Source organism: Cyanistes caeruleus, chromosome 2 (genome assembly GCF_971803275.1).
Source record: "Cyanistes caeruleus chromosome 2, bCyaCae1.hap1.1, whole genome shotgun sequence".
NCBI classification, from domain to species: Eukaryota; Metazoa; Chordata; class Aves; order Passeriformes; family Paridae; genus Cyanistes; species Cyanistes caeruleus.
In genome coordinates, this window is record NC_141702.1 from 57,676,668 (window position 1) to 57,696,072 (window position 19,405).

At 39.9% G+C, this 19,405-nt stretch overlaps 1 protein-coding gene across 1 annotated transcript in view; it reads left to right on the plus strand.

Moving 5' to 3' along the window:
• MTHFD1L (methylenetetrahydrofolate dehydrogenase (NADP+ dependent) 1 like) overlaps positions 1 to 19,405 on the plus strand; it is a 145,015-nt gene that overhangs the window by 57,131 nt on the left and 68,479 nt on the right. The window contains exon 20 of the mRNA XM_086877226.1: positions 3,291 to 3,402. Within this exon, the coding sequence (XP_086733352.1) occupies positions 3,291 to 3,402 (112 nt within the window). The remainder of the gene's footprint in view (positions 1 to 3,290; positions 3,403 to 19,405) is intronic.

Here is a 19,405-nt window from a genome sequence, read left to right on the forward strand (position 1 = left end):
AAGTGCCACTCATAGTAAAGATGAGAGAAGGATGGTAATAAGTATTATAAACATCCTTCTGGCAGCCAGATAACTTCAGATATTTATTGACATTCTGGGTTTATTTTCTTTTACTGAAACTTGGACAGTAAAATTTTCTGTATGCAAACAGTCAGCAGAATGCATCCCTGTGCCACTGCTTGGTTCTCCATATAGTTTATTAAGAGTGTAGCAAAAATAAGTGGCAAAAATAAGTGGGACAGATGGACTGGCACAGTCACTAAAGCTGACCTGAGAAGACATTGTTGTCCCTCTTCCAAGGTGTGCCTGAGGCTCCCAAGGTCCTGCTGGAGTTCGCTTTCCCCAGTACCTAAACTTTACTTTTCTTGCAGGATTGCTCTTGTAAAAAAACATTCCAATTGCTCTTCCTTTCCTTCAGAGCTCCAGGGCAGCATCTGTCTATGCCAGTGATTTAGTAGTATGTTTGGATTTCAAGTTAGTCAGAGCCTCTTGACTTCCAATATTTTGGATTTTGGATTCTGCAGTCCACACTCCCTTCCTATCCATGTTGTGTGGATGAACTCCTGGAAACTCAGTAGCACAGGGAATGTAGGAGGAGACCCTTCTGGCACCTCTCTCAGCACAGCTGCTGCAGTGTGTGCTGGGCTGCCCAGTCACTGCCTGTGGGTCCCTGCATCACATCTGCCCAGTGTGTGCTCCGGCCTTTGATAAGACCAGCCCTGTGATTGCTTCCCACAAGAAATTAGGGATTGGAAGGGTAAAATTAGTCTTACTGAGTAATAAAAGACAAATTGGAATAAATCTTATGGCTCTGAGTCTGGTAGCTGAAAATTTGTGGTCCCACTTATTTGAATGCCGGAAGCATAAATACTGCATTAAAGTAGAAGTAAATCTTCAACTTAGTTTGGTGGAAGTTGTTTGCATTTGATTTTGTATGTTACAAGCTCTTTGGGATAGGTATAACATATTTTGCATAGCACCTATTAATCTGATGCCCAGATGAGAAGCTTTGAAGTTCATGTTAAGTTTTTGTGTGTCTGTGTAAAATCTCAGTTGTCATTGCAGTATGTGTCCATTAGCAGATAGAAAACAAGAAAAAAAGGCTAACCCTAAGTAAGCACTGTGTGATGATTATAGTGATCTACATCAGTTCTTTTGTTACAGGGCATGATCTCTCCTTAATTTACTTTTTTGGCTCCTGTTTCTACTCTAACATTAACAAGGCAGAGTTTCCTGAGTTGTAGCTTAATTGTGTTGTTCCTGGAGAATAGCACCCATCCATGTCTGCATGTGGCAGTGGCTAGAAAGTTACTTGTCTTTCCTCTGAGCAAAACAATTAATTATATGTTATTACTTCTAAAGGAAGAAATAAGAAGAGAGTCTTTTTTGTTGATAAATCATTTTTGTATATGATTTCCAGTCATCATCACTAAATTGTCCATGTTTTTGGTAAAACACAACTTAGATTAGAGTGGTTAAATAGAATTTTTTTCCTATGTAGCTTGTTTCCTTAAGACACTGGTGGCTGGGGGAGAGGAGGAGGAAGAACCAACTTGTATTTTATGGTTAATAGTTTCCAAGCTGTGCTTCAGGGGACTATTATATGTCCTCTGCAGCTGATCCATAGAACACTGTCGTCCTTAACTGGTGTTTCTGGTCAAAACTTGAAGGAGGTTGCCTGAAATTTTGAGGGTTGACAAATTCCTAGTACAGAGTGTGAGAATAATATTGATAGAAATAATGTGAAATTGTCTGTTTACCTTTTCTTTAACCAGCTGTGCACTTTATGATGCATAAATGCAACAATTGGTATTTGTTTTCCTAAGTATTTTGCAGTAATACAGCTGAAGTGACATTCTTTTGTCTGATTGTGTATCCTGGTTTTGAGAAAAAATAGCAGTTAATGTAATCCCACCTAATCCTAATCTCTTTCTGAGGATGCTTATTTTCTAGCTTCTCTTTTCCTTGGAGAAGTATGCCAAAAGTATAAGAGGGAAGCTGAGAACTGCTGCCTACCTCACAAATTCCCTCTAGGTAGCTAATTTTCTTACCCCTTGCCTCTCCTTTCTCTGGTTTAGACTGGTTCATCTACAGAGTCAGTTTTCCCTGTGTATTTGTATGGTGTCCAGTGCAGGAGAATTCAGCTCTGCACCTGGGTTTCCAGCAGCAGTGAATGCATTTTCCATTGTGTTAGTATCCCTGCTGCACCCCAGCACATCCCTTGCCATCTCCAGCTCCTTAACCCTTGACTCTGGTCCCTTGTAGCTTCTGCTGGCTCCTCTGCCTGCACAGGAATGGCTTTTGCAGCCAGTGAGGAAAACAGGAGCACACAGGGCTGAAGTAGGGCTGGAGCTGGGCTCTGGCTTGTGTGTCTGCAGTGCTTGTGACAGGATGTGTGCCAGAATAGCACACCACAGTATTAGAGCTGTGGCACTAAGAAACATGAACTAGTACAAGGAGGGGTGAGGAAGTTGTGTGGGTTTGCACTACTGTTTATTACCTTTCTAAGAATGAAGCAGGCGAATGAGGTCTCAAACACCTGAGATGTACTTGAAACCCCTAAGTTGTCTAATAGCACTTCCTTGCTAGGTGTTCTTTGATTTAAATGAACATATCAGTGACGCTGATAAGTCCGAAAAATTACTGAGTTTCTTACATAGTGTGCTGGTTTGGCCTGGGGTAGGGTTAATTATCTTCACATCAGCTAGTATGGGGCTGTGTTTTGGATTTGTGCTGGAGACAGTGCTGATAACACAGGAATGTTTTTGTGATTGCTGAGCAGGGCTTGCACACAGTCAAGGCCTTTTCTGCCTCTCACCCCACCAGCGAGCAGGCTGGGGCTGCACAAGATGTTGGGAGGGGCCACAGTTGGGACAGCTGACCCCAGCTGGCCCAAGGGGCATCCCAAGCCATATGGCATCGTGCTGAGCATACACTGGGAAAAAGGAGGGAGGGGGGACATTTGTAGTGATGGCATTTGTCTTCCCAAGTAACCATTGCACATTGCACATGATGGAGCCCTGCTTTCCTTGGCTGAGCACCTGCCTGCCCAAGGGAAACAGCAATTAATTCCTTGTTTTGTTTTGCTCATGTGTGTGCAGCCTTTTCTTTACCTATTAAGTTGTCTTTATCTCAAGACATGACTATTGTTACTTTAACCCTTCTGATTTGCTCTCCCATCCCACTGGTAGAGGAGTGAGTATTCGGCTGTGTGGGGCTTGGTTGCTGGCTGGTGTTAAACCATGACGTCTATACATTGAATTATTTACATATATTTTTTTGTCATCCAGGGAACACCAGTATTTGTTCACGCTGGACCCTTTGCTAACATTGCACATGGAAATTCTTCTGTTTTGGCAGATAAAATTGCTCTTAAGTTAGTTGGAGAGAAAGGATTTGTAGGTAAGTAAATATTCAGTTTATTGTATTGTGATCTGTAAATTGGCAGTGATGCAAATGAATGGGAAAATTAGCAATTAAAGGTAAGAATGCTACTTTATTATTAATATCAGTATTAAAAAATCTTAAAGTGAATGTGAAATAAGCCAAAAGCATTCTTCCCTTACCCTGCCTTTTGTCACAAGTCCTGTCACCATAGTCCTGTCACCGTCTTTGACTCATGAGTCAAACCTATTCACTCCACAAAGTGGCTGACCCAATCAAATGACTGGATTGCATTGAAAGAGGTATCCTGTCGTTCATTCTATTAGTATTCGTCTGGCCTCACTTGATTAACCAGCAGAAACCATTTTTTCTTTCCTGATGAATTATTTCTCTACCAGTTCTGTAAACTCAGCCAAATCAGAGGTCAGATGTCCCTGACAGATGTCCCTCCCAGTGCAGAGGACTAGCAGAGACAAGGTGGTAGAAGAAGGATTAATAATGCCTCATCTTGGTGGCTGTGAGCCATCTGGTTGGTCCAGCTGCATTGTCAAACCTCACCATGAGGCCCTTTCGTTCCCATGAAAGCATTTGAGTGGGCAGACTCTTACATGAGGAATTCGGCCTGCACAAGCAACAATAGACACACAGAGCTTACAGTTGCAGGCAAAATAAACTTGTGGCTGAACGATGAACTAGCTTTTATAAAAATTGCTGTGAGTGTTTAAACCTTAGAATTAATTAGCTAAAAGGGGCGTTGCAGCTCTGCAGTAGTGATGCCTTTGCACTGCTGAAGCCATTCTCTCCTGAGTCCTGAACACCCAGGTTGGATTACATTAATCCTAAAGCTGAAGTTTGAGTACCTGTGGAACAATGCTCTTGAAAAGATGCAGCAATGTGAAACATGAGATTTCTTATGCTTGCACCCTTAAACTAGTAGCAAAACATGTATGTATATGCTTATGTCACACCTACATACAGGAAAGGGTTGTTTTTTTACAGTCTTGTAAAAAACAATAAATAAAAACAGCTTAAAGGTCTGTTTATTTCCCTCTATTAATCAAATATCCATTCAGAAAAGAAAATTTTGCATTCTGAGTACGTTTATTTAATGATAGTTGAATTCCTATTTCACTGGGCCATGTTTGTTGTTACATGGCTTTGTGGAATGAAGAGCAGAAGAATTAAGGGTAGGCAACATTTTTCATAAGCGGTGTGAAGTGACTTTGTTTCTGCAGTGTGGAATCTTTTCAAGTGAGGAGTCAGTTGTGTATCAATTGAATGAAAGTGTGCTGGCAACAGTCTTAAATCTTCATCCAGGTTTTGGAGCCCAAAGTGTATTGCCTTAGGTTTGGATTCCCTTCCATTGAGTGCATCCCCCAGGCACAGAGAGCATATCCTTGCATTTCTTGGGTTTTTTTCAGTCTTATCCACCTGTTTGTCTTTAACTCTCTTTTCTGCTTTGTTTGTCTTTGGCTCCAGTTTCTCTGTTGGGAGACAAAGCAGCATAGCTTCAATATAGGAAAACCTTTGTGTGTTGCCAGCTAAAGGCTCTTGTTCAGATTTTATTCCACAGAACACAAATCCCCATGAAACTGGCTTCAGAATAAGACTGCCTTTGCTCTGCAGAGCCAGGAACTTCAGCATGATTTGTAGCCCTTGTTAGATTATTAAAAGCAATAGTTCATATAGTGGCCTACTTAAATAAACTTTGCAGGTAGTTGCAAGTGTAAATATTTGTTCTAATGGCTGTAATTACCATAAGCTTTATGGTTTAAAAAAATACATTTTTTCTGGTAACTAGTGGCAGAGGCTACATGTAGCACCCACTGGTTTTTAAATACTGTCCTATCCTACCCTACACAACTGAAGTGTGAAATGACAGCTACAAAGTGTGCACCAGTCCACACTGAGGTGACATCCATACAGATGGAGGGCCCGGTGCTTGTGAATTTGCACAGCAAAGCAGATAGCAAGAAACTCCACTGCATTCCTGCTCGCTGTGGAGCCCTCTGTGGCCATTGGAATTCCAAGGGAAAAGCTGATCCTGTAGTTAATTCAGACAGCCAGGGTGCAGGGCAGCTATGGTGCAGTTAGGTAAGTAGCTGAGTGAGTTTATTTACTCCTGCTAAAAGTAAAAGTTTTCACTGTTCCACGTTCCCCTTTTGGGATGTTGTTGTGCATTAGATCTGACACTCATTAAATCTTGTATGAGTGATTACAGTACAGTTCTGCCATGTAGGTTAGTTGCATAAGCTCAGGAAAGAGTTCAAAAGGTGCTAGGAATAGAATGAGGTATCTTGCAGAACCATGTGGCTGGGAGAGATATTTTAGGGACCACAGTCTATGAGATTACTCTCAGCTGCATCCAAAGCAGGAACATAAGAAATCTGTGATGTATTCTGAAATTAAGTTACTTTCCTGAATATTAGAATAGAGATCTTAATATACATACATTAGCTCACTCACCATGAGATGGGATGATGATATAAAATATATATAATTCATCTATTTATTGTTTTATATACTTAGTGCTTATATCTATTTCTTGCTTCTTCTTTTTTTTTTTACTTACACCATATATATTTTAGGGCAGAATTTCCTGTTAAGTGTGTGGACAGTACTTGAGAGAATAGCATGGCTTGAATTTGCAATGCAGTTTTACAAACACAGACTGTTTTCACTCTCTGTCCTGGTTTAAGCACCCTCCTTCCTCCAGCTGCTTGTTTCCAGTCCTCTGTTTCACCAGCACACCTGTTCACAGAAGCCATGTGATAAGCTAAGCTGGAGACTTGGTCTCCATTGAAAACAGCTACGATAAAAGAAAGCCCTTTCCTTCCCCCTTGACAGACAGTGTCTGGGCAAGCAGCTTTGTGTGACAGGGGGAGATGAGATAATGCCACATAAGATGGTGTTCTTGCTGAATTAAATATTTATAGTATTAAAGCCTCATTTGGAGCTTTCAAGTGCCAGTAAAGCTACTGTGGATGTACTAGCTGACCAGACTGAGCCTGCATTGCCAGGCCAGCTAAGCCTGTCTCCTTTCCCAGACTGTGCTCAACTGCTTTTGCATGACATCCCAGCAGAAACCTATTGCCCTTTTTCTTGGCTTAGTTTTCTGCTGACTTAACACAGAAGCAGTTCAGCCCAGAGTCACAAAAACACCAGAGCTGGTGGAGGAGAGGGTGAGCTGGGACAGCCAGCAGTGAGAAACCAAACTGTTGTGTAGATCCTATTGCTTGTGTGACCATGTGCCATGGCCAGGGAAAAAAAAAAAAAAAAAAAAAAAAGAAACCCTCTCAAAGTGTTCTTTTAAAATTTATTTTTAAACCTTACTTTCTCTCTCTTCCCTGCATTGCTTGCTTTTCAGCTGGAATGGCATCGTGCTGTGCCTTTTGAGTAGTGTCAGGTAACAGTGATGTAGACAGTCTGCTTAAAAAAAATATAAATGAAGTTTAACCATTGAGTCTTCTTATGAACTCTCCCTAACTGAAGGCATTGTCTGCTTCATTTTCAGGTGAAATCACAGGCCTTCATTAGGTTTTAGATAGATTAAGCCTTTTAGCTCATCTTTTCCTTTCTCTTTTCTGAGTCGTGTTGCTATGCACCAGTAACTCAGCCTTTTTGCTCTAATTTTGAGCTCTTGATACGATTTTTGCTACTGAAATTTAGGTGCAATGCTGCAGCTGCCACTGGCTGGTTTGCACTTGTTTTTCCTCTCAGCCTTTTAGCATTTCCCTGCAGATTCCCCCTGGCCTTGCTGTGAGCAAGAGTGGCCCACTGAGGATGGCTGCAGGCAGCTCCTGCGTGTGGAGCGCCCAGGCTGTGGCACAATGAATGTACCCATCATCACAACTGCCCCTGCAGCTGTGGCTTTTGTGGCTCCCTGAACTCTGTGGGCTCTCCTGAGCTGTCACAAATTCTTCTGACACAACTCTTTAATCCCTTCGTGTCTCAGCTGAAGGAGAGGGGTTATTGTAAATCAGAAGACAAGTAAAGCATGAGTAGATCCTTGGAATCCTAAAGCAAAGTTCTTCTCGAGTTTGTTTCTCAGGTTTGGACTTTGTTTGTTGATGGCTTTCTTTGCTAGTCCCAATAAGAATGTCACATTCAATGCTGAGAGCATGCTGTGCTGGTGTATTTTGTCAGGGGACAAGAGAGGAATTATTGCAAACTCTTGCTGACTTAAGAAAAGTTCACTTTCTGTTTCTTTCTCTAGTTGGTACACTTGATGTAATTGGAAAGAATTTGTAGATGCGGGAAATTTTTATAAGCTAAGTGGTTGACTCTTTTTATTGCGTTGGTATTCTGTTGGTTAGTGGGAGCTAATGATGCTAGCTGTTCTAAGGATCTCTTCAGTACATACAAAGTTTTATTTCAAAGGCTATCCATTTACATACTCTCAGAGCAGACATTGTTTAACAAGTTTATACAGCACCTTATAAAATTGTATGTGTTTAATACACTAAGTGAATAATCTTCAGTAGATTTTTTTTGTCATAAAACACTTCAATCCATTTTTTAGTGTACTCTTTTTTCCAAAAAAGGAAATAAAGCCCAAATACTTTGGCTAAACTTTTTTTGGCACCACTAGTAGTGTGATATTATTACATTTAAATGTCAAGTTCAAGGATTTATTTTTAATATTTTTTGCTTGATACCATTAGAAGGGGATTCCATGCAGTGACCCTCCTGAAAGCTTTAATTTTTAAGAATCTGCCCAGCATTTTTCTAGCTTGCATTATTTAATCTCTGACTTCCTCACTCTTGCTTTCACAAAAAACCCCAAAATTTAGTGTGATTGCTTTCCAGTATTTTGTTCTCTGAACAAAATGGCTGTTCTTGTTAAAGTGTTAAAGCAAAGCTAAGGTTTCACAGTACAGGGTGGTTGAGAGCATTATCAGTGTAGGTGTTACTTGCCTGCTCTGATCAGTGTCTACTGTGAATGAGAAAAAGGATGTTCAGAGCTTTACAGTATTTTCTCTGACCCCATTCATGGTGCAGCTGCTCAAGCAGCTGTGCTGGGCACAGCTGTGACTGTGGGGAGGAGGCAGAGAAGGTGATACTGTGTTAGCTGGTATTGCTGTGAGGCTCTTAAAGTCATGGTCTAATAATACAAGTCTCAGTGGTACCACAAACTGCAAAACAAGGCCATGAAGATCTGTGAATCTGCGCTGTTCACTTGTGAGTGGCGGTGCCATTCACATCCAGGCTGCACTTTTTATTGCTTTCCTCACAACTGCTGTGGTAAAAGTAAATTCCATTTCTTTCGCTTGTTGTAAAGTGGGAACAAAAAAAATTCATCTCCTTCTTCATGCTTTTAAAATCTTAGCAAATTTTCTTACTAAGTAAGCAGGAAAGTCTTCAGAGACAAGATGTAGTGTAATGTGTTTTTCTTCACTGGCGTGAAGTCAGAGTTCCTGCGAGCTGAGTTTGCTTACTGCCTCATCACAAATAATCTGGGTGCAAATCATGTTTGCATATAGTTTGCTGCAACTGGAAGTCAGGTGACAATGATTTAAACTACTATCTGCTTCTGTTGCAGAAAGTGCTTAAAACAGTCTTGAAATAATTTATGAATTATTAGGTGAAATGAGAGTCAAATCTTTTCTTATATTTTTGTGTGTTCAGAGTCCTTGAAAAAGTTTTGACTCCATCTTGTCACTGCAGATTTCTATACATTTTTTTCTTCTGCTCTTTAGCATACATTGCAATATCAAGCTTTTCAGAAGAAAGATTGAATAGAAGAGAGCTGTCCTGAACATTTCTGTATGTAAGGAAGCATTCTAGCATTGACTTCAGTATCGTATGTCACTGTATTTCAGAGCTGAATTAATTTAAAATCATATAAATTATGCAAAGCTGCACTCAAAACTGAAAGTTGGTATTGATCATGAACTATTAAATTATGTCTAACCAATATTACACTTGGCATAAAAAAGTGATTTTTGCCCAGTCAAGAGAGGTGGTGCTATTTTGAAGACAAAACCTCCTAAATTATGGACTGTCTTGTAGTGAGATTTTACCTTCTTCCCTTAAAAAAACCAATAAATCTAAAAAAAACGTATTGGAAATTGACTTAGTCTTTCCTTGCTACAAAGCATATTTGTGTTTGTTCCCAAATCTGCTGTTTATATCCAGAATTGCAAGGAGCAATTTACAGCAATAAAATAACATGTGATTATAAATCATCAGCCATTTAGCTGAGTTCTCTGCTTTATCTGACAAGCATATCAAGTGCTCTCCTTCATAAACTAACTTAGCTCCAGTTTGAAACCAGCTAGGATTTTTAGCTCCTGCCATGGCCAATTTGGACTCATTTGTTCTTTTTTTTTTTATAATACTGTGTTACAGCTTAGTCCTCTCTTTCTCAAGTGATAATTTTTAATAATACTGCCTCTAGCTATTTAAGCACACATTTTCCATTCATGACTGTGATTGACTTAATATTAATGCTAGGCTCCCAGACTCCTCCCTGATGTTTGCAAGTATGAAGTTCCCAAATCATAGGTCAAACTTTTTGTCACCTTTCTCCAGTGGCAGTAACTCTTTACCAATAGCTTTTGTTCTGTTTCTTTTCTTCATAAATCCACAGAAACTTTTTCCCATGTGATACATTTTCAAGCTTTGCTATTGCCAATAAACTCCATCAGTGCTCCTTTCTGCTGACATGGTTTAACAAATAGTAAATGGGAGCCCTGGGGCTGGTCCTCTCTCCTGTCCCACAGTTCTCATGTGGTGGCTGCTATTCTCCCCTTAATCATGTAGTAATGTTCTTCTAGCCTAGTTTGCAGACCCCTGTGTGTTGCTGTAGTAGGTTCTTTTGTACTTCATAATTGATGAGATGTTGTCATATTTTCATCACTGGAGAAAGCTTTTAATCTGGCACAGCCCCCCTTTGGTAGACAAAGGTTATATTTCTTACTTATTTCAATTTTTTTTTTTAAGTTATTCTCTTCTTAAAAATCTGCTACAAAACCATCAAACCTGTAGTAACTCGGACTTCCCCCCCCTTACTTTAAGATAGGTTTTGATTCTTTTCAGGCATAAGGCACCAAAATAAAAGGAACTTACTTAAGGTGTTGATACAAGTGTTGTGGTTTGTATTTTTCTTTTTCCTCCAGCATTTTGAAAACTCTGATTCACACTTTATTAAGAGCAGTGCATTTAGCTCTTGTGTGTTTCAGGTTTTTAATTCCACTTTTAATATATTACAGTAACCTCATATCATTAACTTCTGTGTTTTAATTTGTGGGGCTGAAGGCTCTTGTAATTTGTTCGCATTTCCTTTGCAGGTTCTGACACTTGTTCCCTAGCATAGCAGCTCGCTCTGTCTTTGCCTCTCTTTTAGAGCTTATGTAATTAATAATGACATTATCTTCTACTCAAGAAGTTAACCCTGCAGGATAGCAAAGCTGTTTATTTGGCTGCCTTTCCTCCTAGCAACCAGAAGTTACCACTGTTCTCAGGCCAGATGTCATGTAAGAGACCAGGCATTTTAATTTGTACATTTAGAGAATTTTGAATTAATTGGTGATTTCAGTATGAAGAAAGATATTTTAACGGTCACATACTAGAAAATAATTAAGAGATAGCGTGGCCTTATCACAGTTATTTTCAATGGGGTTTTTATTGTTTCTGGGTGGATGGATGCTTCTCTGTGCCTCACTGGAAAAGGAATTAAATGGTTTTCTCACAGTCTAGGAGCTGTGAAGGAGCACATGGGTGTTGGTTGTGTGCTGAATGAAGTGTCACACCACAAAGGAGCCAGCTGGGTCACAAACAAGCGGAGAACTGGACACGTGTAGCTTATTTGAGAAATCCATGTTTTCTTCCCGTGATAGGAATGCAGAGATGCAGTGAGATAGTGTTTGGGATGGCGCTGTATGCCTGGGGAATGTGCTGCCGTGATGATGGGGAGGCAGGAAGGGCGATGTGAGCATTCCTTCTGGCTGGCTGGTAACTAGAGCTGGCTGGCTCCTGAGGAGCTGGTGCCATGAGGAAACCTGTCCTGTCTCCTCTTTCTGGCCCAGTGAAAGACAAGGAGACAAAGCTGCCGGTTCCATCGCTTGCCACCAGCAGCACGCGGTCCCTGATGGAGATCTCCCGGTCTGTCATGTGGCTGAGGCACTGACAGGAGCCATACATCTTATTCCCACTCCGTCCTTGACTGGCTTTGTGGCCTTTAGCAAGTAATTTCAGCCTCTGTGCCTGCACATATAATCCCATTCTTCCCGATGTGTTCTTTCCGTTTATGAGCTTTCTTGGGGGCAGAACCTGTCTCGCCGTAGCGATCAGGGAGATGACAAGCACTGCTATAACATGAACTTTAAGGTAACAGGGCTTTTGTAGAGCCATGGCAGCTGCCAATACTTAAACATGCATCTGGAATTTACTTACAAGCTGACATGGTATTTTAATGTCCCGTATGCTGACCTCTTCTGCAACATGTTAGGGATTAACACAACTCTTTCCTCTGGCAGTGATATTCATAAACCAAATGGAGTGTACAACTGTTAAGGGCTATCCATTATTCTCAGTCTCAAGATAGTTACCCAGAGGTAAAAATAGACAGGATCTGTCATTCATTCAGAAAGTGGAGGCACTGCCCAGATCCTCATAAATAAAATACCATTCTATGAGTAGAAACTGATGACATTGCAACTTCTGTTTATTTTCCCTTCCCTCCCCAACTTAGAAATCTTACCTAGTTTTAAAACTCACAACACATAAGAAGCAGTTCCTTTTGTGTACACTTTTGTTCTCATGTTGCCCACTGATTGTCTTGTTTTTATTTATAGGAAGAAAAGAACCAGGGGTTAAAAAAATTGCAAACAGCAAAACATCATGTGTGCTAGGAAGTTCTCTTAATTCATCACTTGGTAAAGGAAATAAAAGAAGGCTCCCCAGCTAACAGCGTTACTTTTGCTTAGGGTTATTTGGCAGAAAATCCATCATCCTCTCTCCATTTCTGAGTATTTCATATTGACTTACACCCTTTAGCAAGGGTCAGCAGGGCAGAGTATGCATAAAGAGTTCAAGTCCCATTTCAAAGGCTGAATTTTAATTTTAGTGGACGGTTTATTTTTAATATCAGTTGAAAATGTTAGCTCTTTATTAGATTTTTGTTTGGCTGGTTTACTGACCTTTTGATACTGAAACCTTTCTTTTTTCTTTCTTACTGTTCTTTTTATGGACAACTTGTATAAGAATTAGGTTTCTTCAGATATTTACGTCATGTTGGAGAAACCAGTGTTTGCTTTTTATTTTCTGACTAGTTCTAAATCTGCAGGCAGAAGTGTTTTGTTTTCTGAAAGCTTTTCTAATTAAAATTGTTTATAATGTGCACATACTGAGGGGGCAGTGTTTGTTTATTACTTTGTATATTTACTTTTGGAATGGCTGACTTAATTCTTTAAGGCTCCAGAGAAGTCAGTAAAAACATGGAATGTGAAAAAGACATAAATATATGTATTTCCATATTTGATTACAGTAATTATAGTAGGCAAAGTTTTAATTCATCTAGTACAAATTTACATTTTGCAGAGTTGATTTTCTGTTTTCTGCTAGTATCCCATAAGCTCAGGCGTACTGAGAGCTCTGTGTTTTAAAAACTATTGTTTAAAGCTACATTTTCTTATTCAGGATCAGAACTCTGATATGTTTTCTTCTCATCCTGTGCTGCCCTCTCTATGAGCCCAATTAAAATAATGTGGTTTGGGGAAAAAGTTAAGATTATATCTTTAGATGCTCCTGGAACAAAAGTGCAGATGCTAAGGGCTCCAAATATTTTTATTTACAGATGGGTTTTTTTTGCCTCAGAAATGAAGTACTCTATGGTAATACAATATAAAAGAAAAATAGTGTGATTTCTCTGAAAATATGCTAACTTTAAATTGTTGTTTTGTTGGGTTTTTTTAGTTTTCAGACAACGAAGTATATGTATTACTGTATGCTGGGTATTTTAACAGAAAATAATTACAGAAAAATAGTTATTTGTCTTTGAAAACAGAAAGTAGGTTTGTTTGCATCTGATCTGATTACCTAATTGGATTAGCTTTAAAGAAGAGTTCGAGAATTCATGTCTAGAGATGTAAATTTGTTTCTAAACTATTTTTAATCATGTTAATGAGATTGCAAATAATGTTAGGTTATGAATGGCCAGTATGATTTGTTAATGGGAAGAGTGGTGTTTTGGCAAATAGCCAAAGTGCTTTTGAAGGTCAAATGTTGACAATATTTGAAAGTGTTCAAAGGCTGCTCTCTGATTCTATAAAATAATACATTAAAAGAAAAGATTAATACCTGAAATGGTATCTCAGGGTCAGTTTAATGCTCTGACCTTGTAATTTAATTTTTGCAGTTTTATAAAACTGCTGTGTAATTAATTTGATTTGACTGAGAAAACAGATTAGATTTTATTACAATAAGAGAAAATGTAGGTTACAGCCTTTTTTAAATGTTGGGTGGGCTACCTGTCTTTTATATGGTGGGCATGTTTCTTGGTCCCTTTATCACTGGCTTTCCATGCTGACAGCCTTATTGAAGCTACAGTCTCGAGCTCTTCAGCTTTGCTACCTGCAGAAATCAGGCACATGCTTCTAATGTATTTTCAGCCTGGCACTGGCTGCAAGCCCTGAGTAGGAATGAAGCTTCAGGGACAAGCAAATGCTTTACATGCATGAGGACACAGTATCTTTGTGCTGCCTCCATCTACAGCATCTCAAACAGAGCTCCCGAGAGACTGAGTAACAGCTTCATAAATCAAGGGTTGCAGGTTCAGCCTTTCCAGAAGCCAATTAGGAATTCAGTGTACGTTTTGGGGTTCTTCACTGCACAAGGAGCAAGGAAGCACAAAAATGTGGGGGAGGGCTAAAAGGTGATAGAGTAGATAAGATGACAAGATGATGACAATTATGAAGAGGAATTGAAAAAAAAAATTAATAATTTATAAGCTGTAGCAAGGAGGGACAACTAATAATGTAGAAATATTTCAGAAATGGTAATGGGTGGTTTGCAATGGCAACTGTGTTGCCCTGATTACATGAATTGTGGTTAAGTGGATAAATTCACAATAGGCATTAAAAAATTGGTTTAGCCATGAGCAGTTGCAAGGATTTGTCATGTAAACCAGCAGAACTTTGGTTTTGACTGCATTTTTAATTGGGAATTCCATGTAGGAAGATGGGATATGTGTGTGACCTTAGTGGCTTCTCTCTCCTCAGTTTGTAATTCTTTCTGTAAGGTAAATTACACATGACATCATATCATTTAACAGACACAGTTATTTTCCAGAGCAATTTTAACCATTTGAGTTCTTTTCCCTTATCAAAAAATTATCAGGAAAACAGCAAATATGTATTGATAAGTTTATCACAGATCATCAATGTCACACTTTGAGAAGAGGTTCAAATACCAGTTCTGTATATATTAATTTAAAAACACAGATGATTACAACCAAACTAACGCCTACCTGCAAAAGGTATTGGAGATTCTCCATGAAAAGCTTCCATGATTTCCATGATTCCATGAAGTGCTTCTGCTGTATTTCTCCATGTACGTGGCTATTGCATGAAGTCTGTGCAGCACAGTGGGCTTTACCTGCCTGTTTCTTTCACCCTCCTCTGCTCTTCTGTGGCTTATGTTTTACATTCCCACTACTCAACATTATTTCCTGTCTCCTAAAATACTACTAACAGTGCCTGGCGTTCTCTGCCTCCATGGAACGTCTTTCTGTTTATTGATATCTTAAATTCTGTGTGTGTTTAATACACATATTGCACTCTGTGTACAATAATTTCCATTCTCACAGAGCTCTCCAGCAAAGCTCTTGGGGTGGTCTTGTAGACTAATTTACAGTCTTTGCATCGGATGTTTCCCTGGGCCATTTTTACATCAAGACAAACTGCTAGTGCAGAGGAATAATACTCTTCTTCCTGGGGATGCATAACTGGAGATGCTCTTTTCCATGAATTTCTAAAATACGTAGATCTGCTGTCAAGAATCGTGTTATTGGTGTCCTCTCCCAAGTCAATCATGAAAGGAAAGCATTCTGTCTCCTAGCAAAACTTAAGTGGGATAAAACCAGAACCTGATTGTCCTTTTAGGAGAGGGATGCACTCCACGGGTACACAGAAAAGACGGTGTCTAAGTCACAAAAGGGCAAAATCATTATCGTAACAAGCAAGTGCTTCCTGGATTTTAGAAGGGCAGGATGGAGAATGCTTCTCAAGGATGTGCCTCGCTGCAGAGTCAGGGGGAGCTCTGCCACGGCGGCTGCCCAGGGCGAAGAGCTGCCTGCACTGCGGGGTGGGCTTGCACGGTGGTGATGGATGGCTCCGTGCCTGGCGAGCCTCGGGTGGCTGCACAAGTGACAGGAGCATTGATCATCATGATTCAGCGGCCCTTTGTTGTGTGGCACTCGCCGCAGTCCGGGCCATCACCACCCTTCTGCTGTCTGTGCACAGATGTTTTTGTTCTGTGATGAGAACGAGGAGAAGCACAGAGTGATTTCCTGGGCTCTCCCCCTGTGCCAGTCATGCCCATCTGAAGGCATGCGAGGGCACCCACAGCCCAGCGTGTGCTGGGAAGTGCTGCTTGAATGGATTTTGTCTCTGAGTTGTGATAGGCTCTGATGGTAGATTGTCTGGATGCAAAAATTCTGTCTTCCTCACTCACTACGTGCATCATCACTCATTGCCCAACTGTATTTCTGCCGCCCTTCCGGATGTCTTCTTCCAGGGCATGTGCTGAAATGGTGGTTTGTCTCAAAAAGAGACAAACATCCCTTTGCATCCCTTCTTTCCTTTTCCACAAAACAGTAGAATATTGGTGCTAAAGCATGTGCTGCTTCATGACCATTTGATGAAATGCTTAGAACTTTTCCAGGGAAGAAATTTTCAGGCTCTCTGCCTGCCCCTTGAAGTTAGTATTTTCCAGATGCTTGTAACATGAATTCTCAAAGAATGTTCAAAGTCCATTTCCAGTAGCTTTTTTAAGGGGAGTGTAGAAGGACCAGAGAGCTCAACAGAAAGCAGTTTCACTTTGATGAAAGGTGTATTGGTGTCAGGAGCTTCAGCCAACTGCATCTGTTAAAAGTGGAAGTAAATGAAAGTCTGGCAGTGAGATATGCATTGTCTAACATGGTTTAAGTCAATGAAGTTTATTTTAAGCCTTTTGGGAAATACTGTGGGTACCATAAGTTATACTTACATATACTCCTTGCAGAATTGTAGAAGAATGGCCTTAAATGAAGAGCCATCAGTGCTGCTGTTAATTATTCCTTCCGTGCAACTCCAAATAAAGAAGTGGTGAGATTTTAATCTTGTAATTACCAGAAGACTAATAATTCTTTTGCCAAAGGCCATGGTGATGTTTAAAGTATGTAATGTAATTGCCTTATTCCTGTGCCATTAATTGTACTCCAAATGTGGTCATCTGTCTTATGAGCAAATGTTACTCTGTTACCTCAAAGAAAACGTGCTATGAATGGTGAAAGCATGCAACCTAAAATTCACAGTTCTTTTGTTTGAATTTTTCTGGTTAATGTTGTAACAGAAGGAGGTTACAAAAGAGGGAACTGTGTATGTTTGGTTAGTGTATTCAGCTATGCATTGCAATTCATGTCAGGGCCCAGCACTTAGCCTAAGAGTTACAGATCTTTACATGAGTATAGGACACAGAAATTAAGAGAGAGTGACTGTAAAACCCAGCAGAGGGATTCAAAGAAACGTGTAACCCATGAAGCCACATTCAGCTCGCTTAATTTCTATTAGAATGAATCGTTTGTGACTTGAAAGGCATCTTCTGTTTTTAATCTCTAGTAATAAATCTAAATAATGAGCTCATTACTATAGTGAGCTGCAAGAAAATGTCAAATTTTACATTCAAAGTATGGGAATATGGTTTGACAAGGTGGCTAGGGAAGAATTAAGTTTTCCGCTGCTGAAATGTATCTTCCTTCTCTTGTTTCTGGTGCTTGTTTGAACACGTACAGATGCCTGTCTGGTCTGTCTTCAACTAATTCAAATATAGCCCAGTTTAAAAACTGACAATTTTTTGGTGCTGGTTTTTTTGTATGTTTTTGTTTCCTGTTTAGCAAATTGTAAGCTTACCTTCCAATTAAATGAATGCGAAAAAAGTCTGGGTAGCAGGGATAGAGCAAGAGAGAAAGGTAGAAGACTTAAGAATGAAAAAGAATTACCCTTTCAGCAAGGCAGGGTGCTCATTTGATTCAGCCACAGAGTAAAACCATAAATTGGTGGTTTGGAGGCAGGGATCGCTGCAGTTGCACTTCTGTATACTTTCAAGATGGGGAGGCAAGCAGAGCTGTGGAGATGTGCAGAGCATGCTTTCTGTCACACAGTGCTACTCTTGCCAGCTCCTGGAATTTTCAGTTTGGTTCCCACCCTGTGAATTTAAAATCCAACATCTGCAGCATCCATACATAAACAAGCCTTTAACACTCACAAAAAGGAATTGTATCCTTAATTGTCAGAGGACTGAGGTTTGAGGGTTTTCTTCACCTGTCTGGCTTGGAGTAAATAAATGAACTTTCTGTAATTCTTTTTTGTCTATAATGTGGGAATGATCTGTACGAGTCATTGTGCCTATTCTTTTGTTTAATGTATGGGATGCTCTTGGAAACTTAACAACAATTGATATTAAAAGTGAGTAACTGTGAGAAGTTATGAGATAACCTTTAGTTTCTTATTTAAAGCTGCCCTGCATTTCAATGGCAAAATTGCTTTCTTATGGAAAAATAAATGTTTCTGAGGAAAAGATTGAAATAGCTTGTTATGGAGTCCCAAGGGAATCAGCACTTAATTTAAGTGTATTCCTGGGAGCCAGGTTTCCTATGCAGCCCTTGCTGCCAGCAGGCAGTGACTGTTAGCCAAGGCCTGAGACTCAGCCAAAGGAGATAATAAGTCTCCTTAGAAGGATGGCAGAATGAATTGCCATATCTGCTGCTTCGTCAAAAGCATGGATTGGGAGTCAACACTCAGTGCCCTCCAGAGCCCTGACCTCGGCAGGGCAAATACTGCCCTGGCATCTTTCTTTAGCAAAAGATGGAAAGTACAGGTTGCATCCAATTAGCTTATGGTCAGTTAAACTTAAGGGAAAATATTTTTCCTACCACCTTTTCTTTTAGATTTCACAAGAGCAACATAAAATTTTGACAACCAATGCAAAGTATTCTCCTCATGGCATGGAAAATGTTCAGGCTTAACATATTCATGTGTAGTGTTCAGCAGTGGTAGCAGTGAGTTCCTGTGTTCCATGACATCTGAGAATGCGTGGAAAGAAAAATGAACAGGAAAACTCCCTCTGTTGGGGGGATGGGGAGGGGGAGAAAAAAGTATTTGTTACTTTCCAAAATCCGTCATAATAATGGAAGTTCACATCAAATAATTGCTAGAGTCAGAATGGACAAACATCTGGCTTATTCATCCCTAGCTATACTAACAAAAGTATGATATCCTGTTAGAGAAATCACTGATCATCCTGGTTTATTTTGGCGATTGCACACCTTGGTATTTTTCACTTTAAAAAGAACATGTCAGTACTTTATAGCCAGCATATCTCTAGTTCCAGGTTCACAGTTCATGTGCTTCTGTGCCTTTGAGCTATTCCTTTCCTGAGTTTACCAGCAGACAGCTGCAGCAGAACAGATATGTTTACATGTAGGGAGTAAATGGCAACTTGCAGCTCAGAGTTTCCATTTCCTTTTACATTGTTCAGGAATCCAGGAATCCACAATTCGTCCTCAAGCTTCACCTCGTGTGTGTGCATCTGACTTGGCCCTTTATAGTACAAATGCTTTATTTTGACATTGATTTGTTGATACAAAGGGCTGACTAGGGAAAAGATACTTTCACTAGAAATTACCCTCAGTACATATGAAGTTCAATTGTGGGTGAAATAGCTTTTTGAAAAATATTCTAAACATCACTTTCTGCAAGGCTTTTAAGCACTATATCAATGTAAGACTAATGTGGAACCACTTTATGCAGCTTTAGCAAGA